We start from the raw sequence: 21741 nt of genomic DNA, 5'->3' as shown, positions 1-21741 counted from the left end.
ATCCAGCACAAAGCACTTAAATGAAATAAATAGCATGTTGTCTTTATCTTCAAAGGCATTATATTGTACTTCTAGCAAGTGCACCAACTGAAAAACAACGCCTAGAATGGTGAGTATAAGATTAGATTTTACAAAACAAAAAACAACAAAAACAAAACTTCAAAATGAATCAGATAGCCACAGAACACAGTAGGAGGTGGAAGTCCTTAAAACATCAAGTTTGGTTTTGTTCATAAATGGAGCTTTACTACTTGTAATGGAAGTATAGGAATTTGGAGATCCATATGTACAGTTTTTTTATTTGCCTTATAGAGATCCATGTATTATTTCTTAACTGTATATTTAAAGTGCTTTGTTTTAGTTTACTGATTTTTTTTCTTTAAATATTTGTGGGGTTGTCTTTTGTAACCTTCCTGGCTTGAAATGTGGCTTGATTCTCTTCTTCCTGCAGTTTTCACTTCATTTTTGGGGTAGAACATAAGGCTTTCGTTTTATCTATGGGAGTTTAGACAGTTGAACTGCCCTCATATTTGTGTTTTATGATCTTCATATTACAGCTTTACACAAACATACTTGATTTTCTGCATTTTATTTTATTTTTAAAATTAACCAGAATTTTCATTAATAATGAGTGACATTTGTTCAGGGTGGGCTTGGTGGAATCAAAAATCCGAATCCTGGTTGGAAGTTTGGAGAAGAATGAGTTTATTACACTGGCTCATGTGAATCCCCAGTCATTTCCAGCACCCAAAGAAAATCCTGACAAGTAAGCAGTCCTCTCATTTAATCCAGTTTCCTCATCCCCTTTTCAACTTTTGCTCATGGAAGTTTTATAGGCAATTTTTATTAACTCGAGTTACTATTCTGTTGATTACATATGGGTCAGACCAAGTTGAAATTTATGGTTTAGGGTTTCCTGATCAGAAACACTGAAGAGAAACACCGTTTTTTTGCAAAAAATCACCCCTGAAATAAGTTGTAATGACGAGGTGCCTATTAACTAATTTGAGTTCAGATTCTGTAGGTCTGCACTTCAGCATTTCTGAACACACCTCCCCTTTTTTGTAGAGTGGTTTTCAGGATAGCTGCTATATCAAACATCGATCTTTGCTTTTTATCTTAATTTTTTGAAAAAGAAAACATGCTTTGATATGACCTTGCAAAAATTTGATTTGTGATAGGTTCTGGAACATTGAGAAGATATGTTGTTAAAAGCTGCCTTGCCTTATTCTTTTAAGGATCTTTTTGTAGGTCAATTTCTGGTTTGATTGTTGCTGTGTTACTACCTATATGAAATTCTACTTTGCCTATAATCACTTTGTTTTATTTAGAGGGTGAGGGGAGTTTTAATAGTGAGCTTTTTCAAAAAAATGCAGTAGCATTAAAGATTGAACAATATTAGTGAATGGATCTTTTAAGATTGTGCTGTAATAGAACAGCTATTTCTCTGATTCTGCAGATTATTTCCTTTTGCATTCATGTAAAAGAGTTGGCATTTGAGCTTTTTATAAATTTTTTTGTTGCTGCGATCTTAATTATTAAAAGACTGATCCATTCAGTAGATATATCATTAAATGTTGAAAAGTAGCTGAATCACCCATTATTATTATGCTGCGGTCAGATTTCTGTACATGTGGCCTTTTCATTTGAGTTTAAAAGTTTAAGGAATGTATGTTAAGGTCTAGTTAAATTTTTATATCTACACTATTTTTCTTTGTTTCAAATTTTTGTAAAACATGTCATTCATTAGTATGAACATAATTTTTCTTTGCAGTGCCTTTGGTACTTAAGATTATCATTAAGAATATTGGCTGTCAGTACATAGATAATGAAGAGTATATTTGTCCTAGGACTCCAGTTTTTTATATAGCAATAGGAATATAGAGGGCAGGTATGGAGGAGGAATTTGAGTTTTGATGCAGTTTGGTTTAGAACTTTACTTAGTTTGTTTATATATTTATATTCTGAGTATTTCCATGTATCTCAGGTTGTCAACCACATTGATAACTGTTCTCATGAAATCCTGATAAACTACAGTAATACGCTTCTTATTTTACAGGGAAGAATTTCGCACGATGTGGGTGATTGGGTTAGTGTTTAAAAAAACAGAAAACTCTGAAAATCTCAGTGTTGATCTCACCTACGATATTCAGTCTTTCACAGATACAGGTATATCTCTACTTAGATAATCAAAACATGTACTTGCATATTTGAATTTGTCTTCATGTGTACCATAGTGGAATTTGCAATAGCTGTTAAAATTACTTGGGAATATTTTACAATGATCATCAAAATTACCTTAATATTTTTAGATTAGTTATTAGTTTCAGTCATGTCTAATATATAAATGATTTTTTTTCTCTTATGGTAGACCTAAAGTTAAATGGTTGAACGACTTTAAATTTAATTTGCCCACGATTACTTATGAAATTAGAAACCACCTGAATATTTGATTGTCTTAAAAGACTGAATCTGTGTCTGATTGCCTTAATAATCTTGAACCTTAGAAATTTATGAAGCTAAACTTCTGGTGACATGAGAAAATTTATCCCTATGTCATTTATAGACTCAAATGTTAATTCATGGGTGGGAGATACAATGATGAAGGCTTCATTTTGGATTGACCTGCACCCTGAGATACAAGGTAGTATGGTTTAGCTAAAGACCAGATGGTGGATATAGTTGACAGAAGCTAAGACTCTGTAGATACGCATATTTTCAAGGGAATGGTGAATGTACTTAGCGACATGATAAATGTGCGTCTTCTTTAGGGACTAATAATTTTTTCTTTCATACATCTCTCCTTTCCATTTAAAAAAATTTTAATGTGTGTTTTTCTCACCTGTCCACAATAAGGAGTCTTCACCTAAGGACGTTCAGACGTAACAGTAAAAGTTTTTTACCTCCTTGGAGAAGGAGAGACAAAAATCGGTACATTTTTTTAAAATGTCAGTATCATACACTAAATGTAAAGGAGAAATAAAAGGAAAAGAATGTATTTCAGTATGTAAATGCTTAGGTACAGTGACTAGAAGACATACCTAAGTAGGTAATTGCAGCTATATGTAGAATCACTAGCAGTGTGGTAGCTGAATTCCTATGATACAGGTGTTATCTGTTGTGATTCAGAGACCATCAGCAGCATTGCCATTGGTGACATGACTTTTCCTAGAACATTCAGCTTAAAAATACTTTGTTTTTATGTAAAATTGAGTTGAGTTCTTATTCAAATAATTGATAAAGTAGGTTTTTCATCTTTAGGAATGTAAGTAGGACGTGGTACAGTGCATTGCAAAGAACTGTCCACGTTCAAGGATATTTAGCGTCCCTATCATGTAGTAGCCCTTAATCATTATGACAACAAAAGCACTTATACAGGTTTTATAGGATGTGATTTGGAGTGTGAAAACTCCACTTGCTGAACACCAGAGTAGCGGTTTTTTCCAAAGTAAAAATTCTGATGTCAACTTAAACTATTTATGAACTAACAAATCATGTAGAGATACTTAGACTAGAAAATTTGTTTTGGACATTATACCTAATTGAACTGCTTATCAAAGATTGTGCTAATGAACCATCAAGATTTTAAAGCAACTTTCAGATATTTGGGGAAGGAAATATTTAGTTGTCCTGTATCTTGAAACATTTTAATGGAATACTTTGTGGGATTTTCTAATAAAGCATATTTAACATGTTGAAAACTCAAAGTTCTTACTCCCGGTCTCCTCTAGCTTCTCTTCATATCTTTTTGATCTCAGGCAGTGACAGCTGTGTCCTTGTAGTTGCTCAAGCTAGAAGTCTTGCGGTCTTCCTTGAATCCTGTTTTCCCCATACTTGGTATTAATCTATTAAAAAATCCTCCTGTCCCTACTTTCAGAGTATGTTGAGATTTCTGCTACCAATTGCTGTTTATACCCCTAGTCCAAGCCACTTATCACTGGTCTTTTGGATTACTGTCATTTCTGTAGTTTTCTTGTTCTGCCTTCAGCTATTCTTAGTCAGCATCCAAAATGACATTAAGCCAAATCATGTCTCACCTGCTTAAAACCTGTAATGGCTACCCATCTCACTCTGAATCAGTCCAGATCTTTACTGTGGCTTGCAAGCCTTTATGTGATCTAGTCTTCTTACTGTGTCTCTGACCTCATTTCTTATATTGATAATAAGAAATATATAGACATATATAAAACTTAATAAGTTCAGAATCCTTTATCCATATGTCTTGAGGCCAGTAAGGTAACAAAGTTAGTAAATAATATTTCCAGTGAGGTCTGGAGTGACATTTGGTAGTCAAAGGCCGTAACATTTCTGTAAGATATTTACATAAGGTACAGGTAGAGAGATTAAATAGCTACAAATAGTTCAAATCAGGGTTTGTTGCCAGTTGAGGTTTGGTGCCAGTCTTAGGAAAAACTTCTATTTTGGGGAGCTTTTGGGATTTTACAATTGCAGATAAGGGATTATGGATCTTCTACTTTCCCTTCTCCCCGTGGCCTTTTTGTTACTCTTCAAACATCCCAGGCATGCTTGGGACCTTTTGTCCTTGATGTTTGCTCTTCCTAGTGTAGATTCCACCAGGTACTCACAGTTTATTTACTCACTTTCATTTGAGTCTTCACTCAATTGTAATCTCAGTTTCCAGGCTGAGCTTCCTGTCGTCTTCCCTACTCAAATTTTTTCTCCATAGCTCTTATCACTGATCTGATATGAAATATATTTTACCTTTTTTTCTGTTGTGTTTCTCCCCTAGAATGTGGACTCTGAAGTTTTTGATCTCTTATTTCCTGCTATATCCCCCATGTCTAGAACATGTGATACAGTATAGGCGCCCAGTAAATCGTTTTATGCCTGAGTGAATGAAATTTTCCACTTTGTTGTTTTGCTGTGGTGGTTACATACTCGAGCTAGAATTTTAAATTATACTGGTAGCATAAATAAGTATGAATTTAAGAAACCCCTTTTGTCCAGTTCTGTCATTTCTTTCCTTTTTTTTTTTTTTTTTTTTTTTTTTTGTACGCGGGCCTCTCACTGTTGTGGCCTCTCCCGTTGCGGAGCACAGGCTCCGGACGCGCAGGCTCAGCAGCCATGGCTCACGGGCCCAGCCCGCTCCGCGGCATGTGGGATCTTCCCGGACCGGGGCACGAACCCGCGTCCCCTGCATCAGCAGGCGGACTCTCAACCACTGCGCCACCAGGGAAGTCCTCCAGTTCTGTCATTTCTTAAGGAGTTAACTCTTTTATTACTTTAAGAGTTTTTACACTGGAAGAATTAATATACTATGTGTTCTTATTCGTTATGTACACCTTGTGGTAAGAGACACTTGAGATAGGTTTTGACCTGGTAATTTTATAGATAGGCAATATTCATGGAAAACAGATCCGTACTTTAGAATAGCTTCTCCTGGGTTAGTTTAACTGCCTTTATGAAGATGTTTCTATTTCTTGTAACAATTTCCTAATTGTATAGTTTATAGGCAAGCAATAAACAGCAAGATGTTTGAGGTTGACATGAAAATTGCTGCAATGCATGTAAGAAGAAAGCAACTCCATCAACTACTGCCTAATCATGTGCTTCAGAAAAAGAAAAAGGTAAATTTAGAAAGTACTTTAAAAAGCGTTACTAACATAATGTTTTATGTATCCAGCGTATCAATATTTCAGAATTTAGGCTGAGTTAATAAGTCATATTTGAAATAGATCACAGCATTTTGAAAACCTATTACATGGAGAAATTCCATTATGTGAAACCTTGCTCCTGATCAGGTTTCTTGCACACACTTCCTTCAGACTTCAGATTAGTGGCAATGCTTCATATCCTTATTTTATATATATTTATATTCTCTTTTCAATGTCTCTTATTGGTATCCATTTAATAGCCCACATCAGTATGTAATTTCCTTTCCTTTTAAAGGTAAAAAAAGTTAAATTAGGTAATATGTGGATCAAGTAAGTTGTGTGACTTTTTAAGTGAAAATCATTTTAGTTTCATAAGGATTATACACGTATATTATTTAAAAATTAAAAGTTATTGGATATAAGATCACTGACAGTGGTAACCTCAAGTATGATGTTCTGGTGTTGATGCTTCCTGTTGTATAACTTATTAGCCATGATTTTCTTATTTGGACTTTTAAATTTGAAATTGTATTGAAATTTTAGTGCAGAAATAAATAATAAAAATAATATTTTTACTTTAAGTGGTTTCAAAAGTGGCTTATTCTTTATAACTTTAAAAAAATTATTTCCTTTATTTATTTATTTTTGGTTGCATTGGGTCTTTGTTGCTCTGCGTGGGCTTTCTCTAGTTGCGGTGAGCAGGGGCTGCTCTTCGTTGCAGTGCACGGGCTTCTCATTGCTGTGGCTTCTCTTGTTGCAGAGCATGGGCTCTAGGAGCCCGGGCTTCAGGAGTTGTAGCTCACGGGCTCTGAAGTGCAGGCTCAGTTGTGGCGTATGGGCTTAGTTGCTCCGTGGCATGTGGGATCTTCCCGGACCAGGGCTTGAACCCGAAAAAGTGGCTTATTCTTAAAATGGAATACTTAGATCAGTGGAAATACATGAGTTAGAGATACATATATGAATGTATTGGGTTAAAAAGTATAGATGGGGTTTCCCTGGTGGCGCAGTGGTTGAGAGTCCGCCTGCCGATGCAGGGGACACGGGTTTGTGCCCCAGTCCGGGAAGTTCCCACATGCCGTGGAGTGGCTAGGCCCGTGAGCCATGGCCGCTGAGCCTGAGCGTCCGAAGCCTGTGCTCCGCAACGGGAGAGGCCACAACAGTGAGAGGCCCGCGTACCGCAAAAAAAAAAAAAAAAAAGTACAGATAAATATATATTATTTGATACTTTTATAAAAAGTTTACAGTATATCTTTTAAGATAGAATATGAAATACAAGTATGCATTAGAGCATGAAAACTGCATTCTGTGATGATGGTTCATTATCTGGGGCTGGGATTGGGAGGAGAGGAATGAAGTTAATATAACTTCATAATGTTTTGTTTCTTAAAACATAGAATATATTATGATACAAAAGTAGCTAAATCAAGGACTTTGCAGTAGACTACCTGGTTCAGGTTCAGGTTCCATTGCATCCTAGCTGTGAGACTTTGGCAAGTTGTATTACAAATACCATGTTCTTGATTTGCCTTAAAATCACAATTCTAATTTTACCTACCTCGTTATGTATTTTGTGAGGTTAAAATGAGCCAGTGCCTGTAAGAGGTAGTTTAGATGGGTGCCTGGCACACACTAACTGCTCTTTTCTTTGCACTCTTATCTTTTCTTTGCACTCTTATTAATAGTTTCCTTTTATTAACTGCTATTTGCAAAGCACTGTACCAGTAAAGAAGATGTGTATTCTATATTTAATGATACAGTAACCTGTAGCTATTGTCTCTATTATAGAAGAAACAGAGTGATTCAGACATTTGCCCAGGGTCATGTACTATGAGATGTGAATTGGACCTAAGTCTGCATGCAAAGAATGTGTGTTTATTTCTCTGTAGTATGTTCTGTCTTTATTTGTCTTTATTAGAAAGTTTGATAGAATATTTATGATTTTGTGGCATTGAAGTCTCTTGTGCCAAACTTGATATAGACACAGAGGCAAAGCAAAGCAGCTTGAAGGTTATGTGTTCAGACCAACCAGTTAAAACCTTCATGTTCACTGATCATCCCCAACACTGGCCTGTTACTTCACAGGTTATTTTTTGATCACCTGGTCAGGCAGGTAACTGTGTGAAATGGAGTATAATTTACTTACTGAACAAATTTTTTGTCTGATGGAGGGTGAGAGTGGTAGCATTTTTGCATAGGAAAGATGCTTATTTTACAATATTAAAAAAACTGGTTTTACAGCTGACTTCATAGGCGAAAGGCATTCCTTTCTCTCCTCTCCCTTCTCCCAAATCTCATCTTCCCCATTTGATTAATATTGATTTATGTACACAGGTGGTGTCTCTGTAGTGCTAACTCAAAGATTTAGATTATCTTGTCATTTGGGGAATTGGAGTGTGGGTGTACACATGCACGCACACACACACACACACACATATGGGGTATGGGTTTTTATTAATAATGCAAATTATTTCCATTAAAATGTTTTTGTAGGTAAACGAACACTTGAAACTAAAAGTGTTCTGAAAAAAAAAGCTGAAGAGATCAATTTGATGTTATAATAGCATTGATTACAAAAATAGAAACTTTGGTCAATTTAGAAATCAACTTTTATCCCATAGCACCATTTATAGTTTTTTAGCTTTTGGTTTTTCCTGCACTATGTAGCTGTTTTTGAGTGCTTTGATTTTTAAGAAGCAGGACCAACATTAGGATTTATATGTGGTCATGAAGTTTAGTTTTCAGAAAATTAGTTTTGCTTTTATTCTAACAGGATAGTTAACACTATTAAACGTACCATGTTAAAATCCTAAGTTGCAGATAGAGCACTGGAAATCTCTTGTTTTTGAGAGACTCATACAGATAGCTAGGAGTGGCACTAAATTGTACCTACATGATAGTTTTTTTAGAAATTATACATTTTTATCTTCATTTTATCTTCATAAAGACAGAACATACTACAGAGAACAATTTGAAATCTATAAACAAAAAATTACTTCTAATCCGACTGGCCAGAGATACTCATTGTTACTATCGTGTTTTACCACTGACTTTTTTTCTAATATATATGTGAGTGTGTGTATGTATTAATAGTCCTCTGATTTAAGATACATGTGTTTTCATATTAAAGTGCTTTTTAATTTGCAGTGTATTTTACATGCAGTGTGTAGGTTTATTATAGCATTTTTTCTCGCTTTTTCTCCCACTGAAGAACTGTAGTTAAGTTGAGCATCCTTAGAAGTCAGGAAGTATGTGTCCCCCAACTCTTCACCTTTTATGGTCAGCATGACACTTCTGATTATCATAAACATTGATTTGTGCTCTTTAGTAGAAATCATTTATCAGTTAAGTAAAAGATGTTTATGTTTAAAAGGTCTAGATAAAATAAAGGTATATTTGATTAAATATTTTATTAATTGCAGCATTCAACAGAAGGTGTCAGGTTGACACCTCTGAATGACAGCAGCCTCGACTTGTCTATGGACAGTGATAACAGCATGTCTGTGCCTTCACCTACCAGTGCTATGAAGACCAGTCCATTGAACAGTTCTGGCAGCTCTCAGGGGTAAGGAAAAAGGGAAAGGAAGTGGAGTGGCTGTTTGAATAACCCCTCCAGTTTCATATGTTGAAATACCTACTGCCTGTGGTGAACTGTATGGTGTGCTAAGGAGAACCAGACAAGAGGGACAAGATCACATTTCTGTCCTGGAGATGCTTATTACCTGTGTAGCAGGGGGAAAATATCTATGAAAAATATTAGGATCTTCTAAAGAAGGTGAGATTTATGTGGGCTGGTTTTAGTGGAAATTTCTTTTGAAGAATTAAGTGTCTTTTTAGGAACATTTAAAGCAGCTAAACATTTTTATTTTGAAAGAGAAACATGGCCTATGTTGGCAAAAATTAAAACACAAAAAGCCATATTTATCTTTAACTTCCATAAATCCTTATAGTGTTATCATTGCAGATTTATTTTTTAATGGATATACTACTGTATTTTCAAAGGGAGCTGTTTATTATAGATTCTGGTGGTACTGCTGTTATTTTAAATTGTGACGGTTATGCCCATCCCTTTGTTCAATGAGTTGATACTTAAACCATGAACACTTTTATGAATGCATGTTATATTTTAATGTTTTGAAAAAAGCAGTTTTAAAAATTGGATTGTTAAAGTATAACCAATGGCAAAGATGAAGGTTGGGATGAATCTTTGGATTCGTATGAAATAGAACATGCCGAGGTGCAGTAGATGATGAATTTAGTTTTATTCTCTTGGACTTTGAATGTGTGATGTGTTTTTAGACCAGTCATACGTAACCTGAAGACTTTAGGCATCAACGTGGCCCCTAAATCTTGTAGTTTTAAAAAATTCTTCATTTGTACAGCATTAGCTTCCAGATTTTTATTTTTAATGGTTTCATCATCTTTTTTTTGAGTGAAGAAGCAAAAATTTTAACAAGAATTTTGGGAGTTATATAAAAGCCTTTCTGTACTTTTGAGTTTGTGCACATGAATGTAAAATAGATGTGTATTTGCTCAACAAATACTGAGTATTTATTATGTACTAGCCGCTTTGCTATTTCAGGTTTTCTCCTGAATCTGTGGTTGTTCTCTGACCAGTTCTTCTTTTCTGTTTAATCGTTAGATGTTTGTGCCTTTCGGGGCTCTCTCGTTAGTCCTTTATGCCTTCTTTGTATTATTGGGGGTGTGGCATCACCCACTCTCTTGACCTCATTTACTTCCATATACCAGTGAGCTCCAAAGCTCTGTGGAGCTTTGTGAATGTCATGTATGCACCAAAAATCTAAGTCCTCTAGCTTTGCCCACCTTTTCATGGCATCATCATTCAACAGTTGGGAGTTGAATAAGCTGTAGTTGAAGGAGACTGAATAACCACAGAGGACTTTTTGCTTTTTTGTTTCAGGAGATAATAAAAATGAGATTATTTAAACGCTAATGTATAGGATTTATTTGAGACAGAAAAGTTGAATAGATAGGACAGTGAAGGAGGGGTGATTTGAGTTTCCTGAGATGACAGGAGTGAGTGGGATCCAGAGCATTGAAGGAGGGATTGGGTTTTGAGATCCTTTGTTGTTTATATGGGCCACTGGATGGGCTTTTAGGGTTTCATGAACCTTTACGTTTTGTATGCAGAAACTTATTTCTAATTTTCAGACCATTTTCTTCTTTACAGATTTTGATCATATTTTCTTATATCCCAAATCATTTAAGTCAGTTACCCCAAGTCAAATAAGAACAGATTTTTTTTAGCTGTTCTGTCAAATGTTAGTCACTAGCCACATGTGGCAGTTTAAACTTAATTAATATTAAATGAAATTAAACATTCCATTTCCCACTAGTTCTGTTTCAAGTGTAGAGCAGCTACATCTGTATAGTGGCCACCATATTGGGTAGCGTAGGTATAGGTCATAGTTATAGGGAGTTCTGTTGACTAGCACTGCTTTAGAATGTTTCTGTGCTTTTGATTGTTGATTATATTTTATGAAATAAAGTTAGTTACTGATGTATATATACGTATGAGAAGTAAAACTAAAGAATCATTTACTTTAGAGAATAACTTCTGCACATACTACATTTTATTATTGAATTTTATACATCGCTCTTTGCTTTTTTCACTTTTTAATTTTTTCCCCATTTTTAGCAGAAACAGTCCTGCTCCAGCTGTAACAGCAGCATCTGTGACCAACATACAGGCTACTGAAGTTTCTGTGCCACAAGTAAATTCCAGTGAAAGCTCAGGGGGTAAGGAGATTGACAGATTTGAAAATACTTGCATGATAGTTGGTTGTAGCCTTCATTTTGAAAGATGGCTTCGTTAGTTAGGTAGCTTGAATTCAGTTTTTTAATACCATTTTATTATTTACCTGTAAACTTATGAATAAAATAAAAAAGCTTTACTTGTAACTTGATGTTGATATGATTTAACTTTTATGTATTTATGTACTTACTACTTAGGTACATCGAGTGAAAGCATTCCTCAAACTGCCACACAACCAGCCATTTCGTCACCACCAAAGCCTACGGTCTCCAGAGTTGTTTCTTCAACACGTCTGGTAAACCCACCACCAAGACCTTCAGGAAATGCAGCAACAAAGACACCTAATCCTATAGTAGGAGTCAAGAGGACATCCTCACCTCATAAAGAGGAGAGTCCCAAGAAAACCAAAACAGAAGAGGTATCTATATGTTAGTTAGCCATGGGAATACCACCTTACCTGTTTTAAAATCCAGTGGAAGAAAACCTTTGTGAGCCCAAGTTGAGAGGCAGCATGGAGGAAAGCTTTTAGATTATTTTTAGGTAGTGCTTTAGCGCCAGAGTTCTTTTCACCCTTTTCTACTCTTCAGTGTCTAACTCTTCCATAAAGCTGTGTTTCTTGTTTAAATTTCTGTAGCATGTCTAGGCTGTAACACAACTTAGCATGGATTTACATCTCATCTTAATTTATTATTCTCTCATAACTGTATGTTTCATGTGTACCAATTCTTTGGTGGCCCCTTTGGACACAGTTTTTTGCTTCTTTGATCCAGGTGGAGTTTTGGAGCCTCTACACTGTACTTGGTATTACGGGGTCACTGAATATGAGAGGTTCTCAGGGAATTCTTATTGAATGACTGACCATAAGCTGTGAAGTCAGATTAGTTTTGGTACCTTGAATGATTGTGTCCTCCAGCCCTTCAGGAGATTTTCTAACAATACTTCCACTTTTTATAGTGGCTGGTTTACCTTGTCAAAGTCTCAGATAGTTTTAGGAAAACCATTAAAAGTGTACACTGATTTTGATGTTTGTGTTAAAATAGAAGTAGGCTTATAACACACTTTCATTGTTCCCTGGAGTCACTCTCATTGTGTTTTTCTATTAAACTTTCACCATTGTCCAAGAGATGATAGCCCAAAAAACACCAATTTTGTTGTGATTTTTGGTTGATAATTTTTTATTTAGGAACTTAGGCATTACATGAAGGTTTCTTTAGAATCGTGGAAAAAACTAGGTATCTTATGCAGTGTTTTGATTTTTAATAGTGAAAGATTATTGTCTTTATAAGTATTACTCCTAGCTTATTCTGAATCCTTTTGTTTTAGATTTTTTGGAAACAGTCACTGTTAACTACACATGAATAATTTAATGAATTTTGTCACTCTGATGATGCTAAATGCGAATGAAAAATGGGCATAGTATATCATATCTTACACCGTGTATTCTGAAATACATTTGTCTCTGTAATTATCTCTTAAGGCAGTGATTTTCAACCTCAGTTGTGCAGAATTAGTTTTTCAGGGTTTGTTGTTTTGTTTTTCTTTTGTTTTTGCTTTTTGTTTTTTGTTTTTTGCGGTATGCGGGCCTCTCACTGTCGCGGCCTCTCCCGTTGCGGAGCACAGGCTCTGGACGCGCAGGCCCAGTGGCCGTGGCTCACGGGCCCAGCCACTCCACGGCATGTGGGATCTTCCCCGACCGGGGCACGAACCCGTGTCCCCTGCATTGGCAGGCGGACTCTCAACCACTGCGCCACCAGGGAAGCCCTTGTTTTTGTTTTATAAAATACAGATTTTAGGGCCTCATCCAGATACACTGGATCAGACTCTCCAGGCCTAGTAATCTTTTATTAAAAGCCCCCGTTCTACATGATTGTGTTGTACAGCAACCTAAGAATGTAGTTTTGGTGTATTGCCACTTTCTGTTTATTGATATTTGTTGGGAGTTGTCAGAGCATTTCAGAATTCACATTTCTTTTTGCCTTAGTAAGGTATATGTAAGCATAACTCTAGATACCTGTCATTCTGTTCCCTTAATGTTAATGGCTTCATTCCTTACCCTGTGAGAGTTCCAAAATATGTATCAGTACAATGCTTATAATTTCGTTTGCACTTACCTTGGTAGAAAACACTCATGTTTCATGTCTAGTTTAGAGAGGCAATAGGAATATAGGATTTTTTAACTTAGTACAGAAAAATTTAAATATACACAAGAGAATCATTTCATGTACCCATCATGCAATTTCAGGTATAGTGAATTCAGCCACTATACCCTTAATTATTTTTCCTTTCCATTTCCCCTGTACTTGCATTATTTAGATGCAAAATCCAGACTTCAGTCATATCGTTTCCTTAGTATTTTTAAAATCGTGTATCTAAAAGATAATAATTGCAAAGAGAAAAGTATAAACAAAGTAAACCCACCTAAAAAAGTGAACAATTCATTAATATCAAATATCTAGTCAGGGCTCTTATGTCATTGCTTTTTTTTTTTTTTAATAGTTTTTATTTGTTCAAATCTGTAAGTAAATTAAGATCCTTGATTCATGTTTCTTAAGTATCTTTAAAAATATAGGTTCATCACTCCCCGCCCCCTGCCCCCAGCAATCTTCTGTGCTATGTATTTTCTCAGTTTGAGTCCTGCTTATGGCAGCTCCATGGAGTTGACTAACAAAAATAGCATTTTAAGATATGTAAGGGATCTTAGGATTTTAGGTTATCTCATAGACTAATCTCCTTTCCCAGAAGAACTGGAGGTTCAGTAGCTTTCCTGTTTACAAAGCTAATTAAAGTCAGAGCCAGGATTAGAACCCAGGCCTAAATCTCATGGTGCTAAAGTTGAAGAAGATTATTACAAATATTCTGATTTTGAAGGTCTCCTACTGGGTCATTCATTCTCCGTTAATGAGTATTTGGTATTAGAAATTCTAGTAAACCAGAAAGAAACACTGGTCCTACTCAATTAATAATATACTAACATGTATACAGATAGGAGAGTTTCAGGTATTGTCAATTACTTTAGTTCTACTTAATTTTTATCACATACTAAATCTTTTCAAATACATATAGATGGTAGAAATGTAAAATAAAAATAGAAAAAAAGTTTGCCTTGTCACCTGAATTATATGGCTAAATGATGTTATATGTATATATATATTTAAAGTTATGGAATATTTCAAACGTACAAAATTGTAATGAACAAGTTATATTTACATCACTTAGCTTTAATGGTTAACAACTCAAGGCCAGTCTTCTTTCATCTATAAATCTACTCCCTTTCCCATTGTTATGAAGCAAATCCCAGGCATGTCATTTCAACCATAAATATTTCAAAAACACATCTACAGTATATTATCACCATATATATTTGTGTGTGATATATATATCGGTACATATACTGATCGGTGTATGTATACACCGATCAGTATATGTACCGATATTAATAATGATTCCATAGTGTCACATATCCAGTCGGTATTGAAATTTGCCCAGTTGTAACTTACGTTACTATTTTTTATGTTTGTATGTTTGCAGGATACAAATAAAGTTCTTATGGGAATTGGTTGATATTGGTGTTAAATCTTTTCTACTCTGTAGGTTAGCCGTGGTTTCTATGTCTTGTTTTAAAGCCACATTTAAAATTAAATTTTAGTTCTACCTAGTAAAGAGAGCAGAGAAATTAGTGCCGAAATCGTTTTTCTTAAGAAAGTGATGTTTATTGCAAGTCACTGCAGGAATGGGAAAGTATAACCATTTTTGGTTTCCCATTTTCCCTCCTTACCAAAAAAATATGTTGTTTGTTTTAAATAGCATTATAATAAATCAAGAAAATAAGACCTGAGGAGAACATTTTTCAGACCTCCGTCAGGATGTTAATAAGACATACTAAGCCAGGGGGATTCTGTGGTTAAGTTTAGGGAAGTTAAAGAAAAGATTCTTTCTAGAACTTCTCAGAACCTTTTATGTGCTAATGTGTGTGAATCTCCCAGAAAGGGGGTGATAGTATTCCAAGTTCCTAAGTTGTTTGATCAAGGAACTCTTTTTTTTCTCTTCCTTACAAAAAATATTTTATGAACTTAGTGGTTTGGGGAATATACTTCAGGTGGTGTTGATCAGCAATAACAGTTTTCCTCGTGTTCTTTTTTAAAATTTTGGTAGAAACTGAAGCCAAATTGGTTAAAATGAAAAAAAAAATTTAAGTGAACCAGTAACCTATTTTAAGGACATACTTGATCGATCTTACAGGTTAATTATTTTTATACTTTAAAAAATTTTATAAATTAAAGCATTGATTGGCAAATAATCTAAATTTTCATTTTAGAGAATAAAGCTTTTTTTTTTAAAAACAGGATGAAACAAGTGAAGATGCTAACTGTCTTGCTTTGAGTGGACATGATAAAACAGAAACAAAGGTATACTAATTTAGCCTTGGAATACATACACAATTAAGAGTACAGAGATGTGATAGAAATGTCTATAATATTGCACTGTATTTCGTTGTATAGGTTTTAGGTTTTCAGTATTGTTTTTAGAGAAGTGTTTGTCCCTTTTTAGTGTTAATTTGTAGCACTGAAATTTAATTCCTCAAGTGTATGAGGTCCTACTAGATGCGGGGTTATCTGATGGATACCAAATGGAATAGAGTGATGAGTGAGATGTTCCTATTTTCCATGGAACTTATATTTAAGTAGAGAAGATAAGGGGTAGAAGTGGTTAATTACGTTATCAGAGAAAAAGTAATTGAGGATGGTGGGGGTGGTGAGAGGCAAGACTGCAGAATTAGTAAAGGCTTCATAGAAGGAAGACATAGGATTTGGGGTAGTCCTTGAAGGATACAGAGGATTTGCGGTAGGACAGGATGAGAAGTTCATCTCACTATTGGGGTGAGAGTGTGGTATGTTTAGAGAACCAGTTTTTGGCACACAGTTCTGGCTAGAAGCTGTGGCGCAAAGGGCTTGAATCAAGGTAAATGGGGTAGGAAAGATTGGTTTAGCCAACGTATTAGACTTTGAACGTCATTTTTTCAGAAACTGAAATCTACTGAAGACTTCTAACTTTTTTGTCCTTGTTGTAGAAAAACTGGAAATCTTCCTCCTTTCCCCAAATTATCCTGATTTCCATGATAGATATTTTAGCAAGTGTTCTTTTGGTGTCTTTATAGATTTTGTGTGTGCATATATACCAGTGCGTTTTGCTTTCAAATCTTTACTCACTCTGTAAACCAAGAAAAATTGTTCATGCCATCGAATAATCGACATATATTACTAATAGCTGCATAGAATGCTGTTACCATATTTTATTCAACCAGTTCCCTATTGTTAGCAGTTGTTTCTGTTAAAAAAGGAAGTTGCCCTTTTCTACTGTAATGTTGGCTGTAGCTAAATACCTGCTATCCATTTATGTTTATTTTATTAGGATAAATTAATGAAAGAGGGACTACTGGGACAAATAGATGCTTTTAAAACTTAATATGTATTGCTAAGTTGTGCTTCAGAGAGACTGCAGTCTTCCATTTCTAGTACATTGTTTACCCTTTTCAATTTCATAGGAGAAATTTGGTATTTCACTGTATTATTATTATATAGTTTTATAGAAATTCAAATTTTTGTATGTTTGTTTTCATTTGTGTGTGTGTGTATGTATTATTTTTGGCCACTGCTTTAAAAAAGGTTAGAGCAGTGGAATGACAACAGTTCACCCTGTATTTTCTGATGATTCTTAGAGTAGAATCAGTGCATTGGCTATTGAGAAGGGCAAGAGAAACCAAAAGGAAGGAGGAATGTTTTAGAGACATTTTCTACTTTTAATTAAAGGCCTGGGAGCAGTTTTTGTGCTTCTGGATAATTTTATTTAATAATACTGAATGAGTTTTATTTTTTTCACATAGCTAAAGCTGAGCTTGGGTTTATATTCTGTTAATTATTGTCTGGGCAACGTTTTATAATATGCATGTACGTGTCTTTAATTAGTGCTTGTTTACAATGTCCAAATTGGAGTTGGTTGGAAAGTCATGAGATATTTTGACCATGCCTTCTAAGGTTTAAGTAGGCAGATAGACATTTATGTGTATCTGAAATGGTTAAGTAACCTGCGAGGCTTTTTTTGATGATTAACCCTTTGATGATGATTTTGTAATGTAGTCACATCTTTCTCTTGATCCCTCCTGTCTTCCAATTTGTCTTTTTTATTAGCCACCAAACCCAGTTATGTTCTTTTATCCTTTTTTAAGTCTCTTTCCTCCCCCGTCCTCTTTGTCTCACAGGAACAACTTGATACAGAGACAAGTGCAACTCAATCAGAAACCATTCAGACAGCGGCTTCCCTGTTGGCCTCTCAGGTACTAAGTGCAAAAAGCAAGGAGAATTTTATAAATGTTGTTAAGATTAGTGTTGTGTAATGAATTAAAGTGAGCACATCCAGAAGTTGAATAAAGTTATCTTTGTGCAAGTAATTGCCAGCCTGCAGATGTATTTATTGTATTCGGAGGTAGCACTGGATATGATGGAACCGTTCTTCCACACTGTCAGGATGCTGACTCCTCCCCTTACATGCTATTTGATATTGCAGATCATTTAAACCGTCACTGCACAATGTGTAGTCTTCACGTAGAGGTTTTGTTCATAGGTCAGAGAGTGAAATTTAAATTAGAACTTAAAACCATTCTTCATGGACTTTTTAAAAAATACCTTTTAATTTTCAAAATGTGCTTCTGCCTCACTTTTCACCTCCGATTTTCAATTATTAATTTAGTGTAATCCATAGTTCTTTAAAATTATTTTTTCATTCGTCCTAGAAATTCTACTTGTGACAGTCCCTTGCATACAGTAGGCACCTGGACTCTTTTCATTGATTTGTGAACCTTCATTTTGTTTGTGAAATAATTGTTTTCTTCTTGAATCCTTTCAAATTAAATACACTCCAAAGTCTAGGTCAAACTCTGACATAAAGGAAATATTTTCTTTAAGTAGACATTAGACTGGTTAACCTCTACAAAATAACTGGGATGACAACTGCCGCCCAGTGATGCTGCTGAACTGATGAGACAGTGATACTGTGCTGCTTTGTGGTTCAGAGTTACTTTAATGTGATCATTTTACAACATGTTTTTGCTGGCTGTTAACATTCATAGTCCCTAGTGATATAAATATTATGACTACTTTCTGAAATGTCTTTTATTTTCATAGCCTTTACCTAATAAAAATTTTGTGGGGTGGAGTAACTCCCAACAACATTAGGAAGTGTTGTGCTTGATACTGATACATGGACAAACTTGCTTGTCAGACTTAAGTTCTGTGGTTATATTTGCATGCCTTTTGGTTTGCCACATTAATCTCTAGGGAACTATTTTCATAGTTTGTCTTATTGACTTCATCACTATCATGATTCGTACCCGTGGGTGTTTGTCTTTTAGATATTTTTATAAGGAATTAGAATTTTCTTTCAAATGAAAAGATCCCTAGAGCCATTGAGAGAAAAATCACCCAGTTATATAATATAAAAGGAATGATTATATTGATTTAAACAGTTTTTAAAAAATACATCCCTATATTTGGTGACATAAGGGGCATATTTATTTCTGGGGAGGTGATTATAATATTGTGACTGTGTCTAACAGTGAATCCTTGTTTTGAGATAAACTTGAAATATTTACAGATGAAATGATAGGATCTCTGGGATTTGCTTCAGAATAATCTGGGAGTGAAGGTGTGAGGACTGTGGATTGGCTTTGATCTGACAGTTGATGAAGTTGGATAATGAATACATAGATGTTCGTTATATAATGCTCTTATTTTTGTGTATGTTTGGAATTTTCCATAATAAAACACTTAAAAATGCCATCTCTGTGTTTTTGGATGTTAAAGAAGGCTTTGTGATTTAATTGTTTTTAACATCATAAAACCTCCCTAAACTTTGAATAATCAAATTATTGCTCAGTTGTGTAGATTTAATTTTTAATTTACAGGGTCAGAAAATAATACATTCACTACTGTTAGCTGCTACTGCTGCTCCTGTGTGTAGGGTGAACTTTAAGTATTCTCCCACACGGGGGCGCTCCAATGCCAGTTAACATTACAGCTGTTAGTGTTCTTACAAGTAAACGTAGCTTAACATGAACTTAATAAGTATGTTATAGGTGGTGTTGGAGGAGTGTGTTTATTAAAGCTGTATTTGAAATTAGTTTTTGTATGTTGCTAAAATATTACTAAAATATTGCTACTTATTTGAAAATTTCTACAAGTGTTAGAACAAACAATTTCATAGTAATAGGCATGTTTATTTACACTCCATTTTGAAAACATTTTGGAGTGTTTTTCTTTAAATTTTTAATAGTTATGTTAAGGTCCTATCTATTTCTTAGGAAGTAAAGCAGTGGGAAGTAAATCTCATTGTTAAGTTATAGTACTTTGAACAATGTTGTGTTCTTTGCTTTTATTCTCAGAAAACATCCAGTACAGACCTTTCTGATATCCCTGCTCTCCCTGCAAATCCTATTCCTGTTATCAAGAATTCAATAAAACTGAGATTGAATCGGTAAAAACAACCTCAGGGGTCCATAAACAATATCTGCCAACTCAACCTGTTGTCTTCAAATGCTAAGAAAGGAGAATGGAGGGTACAAGACTAGACACGACTGAAAATGGATTTAGGTTTTCTTTGTGACCTCCCTTACTGGGCTAATCAGCACTTGATCGGAAGTCCAGGTTAGTATGTGAAGCCAGGAGTACTATTATTATTGTGTTAGCAACAGTTACGTTAACTATTTCAAAAAATTACTGCCTTTAAAAAAAAAAAAACCTCAAGCTATATTTGTATTCATAATTGACATCTGGACTGGGTTTATGTTTGCTGCATTGTTTGGAAAATTTGCAATACAAACTGGCATAAGAATTCCTTATTGTGATGATGCACTTTTATGTATTTTTTTTATTAGAAAGTAGAACTAATTTTAGATTTTCAGCTTGATGGATTTTCACTTTTTCCTGAAGAATTTCCTTTACCATTAGTCTTCAAATTGGATGCCACTGTGCAGTGGTGTACTGTTATACTTCAGAGAAAGGGTAAGAGTACATCTGTGGGGTAGCTGTAACCTTTAAAAATGAAATGTCGACTCTAGGGTATATATTTGACATTGAAAGAATAATTAGGAGATACTTCGTTTTGATGGGGGTCATGATTAAGAAATGCTATATTGGTTTTATTTATAGAATTGTTTAGAGTGCATACGAATCAGCGATCAGCCAACGAATATTTTTCTTTGAGCTTGTTAAAGCTCCATATTCTTTTGCCTTCAATATCTTGTCTTTGAAACAAAGGTTTCGCTCCCTCCCCATTCTTTTTCTTTTCCCCTTTTTGCTTGTATGCATAAGGTAGGACTTCTTTCATAAAAAACAAAATGCCAGTATTTTCTTAAGCCATGGTGTGAAACCAGTGACCCTGTGGCCACATGGCACAGAACACCAAATTTTGGTCCCATGGCTGAAATTTTAGGGTGACTAAAAATAATGCCTGTGAAACATGATATCTATCTTGGACGGCCATTTGATCTCTAAATATGAGGAATTTTGTACACTCCACAGAACTCCTGACTATAGTAAAGTTGACTTTCAATTTTAAACATGTGGGCAAAACGGCATTTTCTCCAAGAATTTTAAACAAATTTTTATTTTTAAATGGTTGACCAAAATTTGTCAGTAAATTTTACATGTAGAAACATTTAAAAATCATTTCTAGCAAGCACTTGACATCTAGTCAGCTCTCTACTCCTTTTTTCGTTTTGTTTTATCCTATCAATAAATAATTCCACATAATTAAGCAGCAGAGCATTCATCTTTACAGAATATGAGGGATGCCAGATGTTGATAAGCTTAGTTATTCTTTCTTAATCTGGACAAAGCAAACCTAACAGATTTTTCTGATGAGCATGTTTTATGAATCCTCCATTGTGCTCCATTCTATCACACGTGCATTTTTCATGTTAAACTGCAATTACTTAAACTCTTCCCCTATCCTTCTAAATTAATTTTCCGAAGTTGGAGTGTAGTCTTTTCCCCCTTAGGCTATGCATTAATTGAGGCTTTCTTTTCACCATACTTTGTAATGTCTAGTATACAGTATTTCTACTTCCCACATCTTTGCTCTGCACAGTCACCTTGCCCTTCCTCCTACCACCTAAGAAGAAAAGATGGTCAGACTAACAGGTGAAGTCTACAAGGTGTCTGTGTGTTCTGTGTAGCTTCAGAGTTAGATTGAAATTGCCAGGCACAGATTTAGTCTTGTCATTTTGTTTACACATTGGGGAAAAAGAATTCAGTTTATTAAATGTTTCATGTAACTGCACCCAAGTTTTGCCAAGCTGGG

General features: G+C 35.0%; 1 protein-coding gene across 2 annotated transcripts in view; it reads left to right on the top strand.

Annotated features, from left to right (window-relative positions):
• PAPOLA (poly(A) polymerase alpha) overlaps positions 1–20177 on the top strand; it is a 55760-nt gene extending 35583 nt beyond the window's left edge. Inside the window, exons 13-22 of one of the 2 annotated variants that reach the window (XM_065872081.1) lie at positions 56–109; positions 647–766; positions 2060–2169; positions 5467–5588; positions 9035–9177; positions 11272–11372; positions 11586–11806; positions 15732–15794; positions 17645–17719; positions 19823–20133. In XM_065872081.1, coding sequence (XP_065728153.1) covers positions 56–109; positions 647–766; positions 2060–2169; positions 5467–5588; positions 9035–9177; positions 11272–11372; positions 11586–11806; positions 15732–15794; positions 17645–17719; positions 19823–19918 — 1105 coding nt within the window. In that variant the 3' untranslated portion in view covers positions 19919–20133. Of the gene's footprint in view, positions 1–55; positions 110–646; positions 767–2059; positions 2170–5466; positions 5589–9034; positions 9178–11271; positions 11373–11585; positions 11807–15731; positions 15795–17644; positions 17720–19822 lie in introns of both variants that reach the window. The other variant, XM_065872083.1, reaches the window with a different exon arrangement.
• The last annotated feature ends 1564 nt before the right edge of the window (positions 20178–21741 follow it).

Source organism: Phocoena phocoena, chromosome 2 (genome assembly GCF_963924675.1).
Source record: "Phocoena phocoena chromosome 2, mPhoPho1.1, whole genome shotgun sequence".
NCBI lineage: Eukaryota > Metazoa > Chordata > Mammalia > Artiodactyla > Phocoenidae > Phocoena > Phocoena phocoena.
This window is presented reverse-complemented; position numbering and strand designations above follow the sequence as displayed.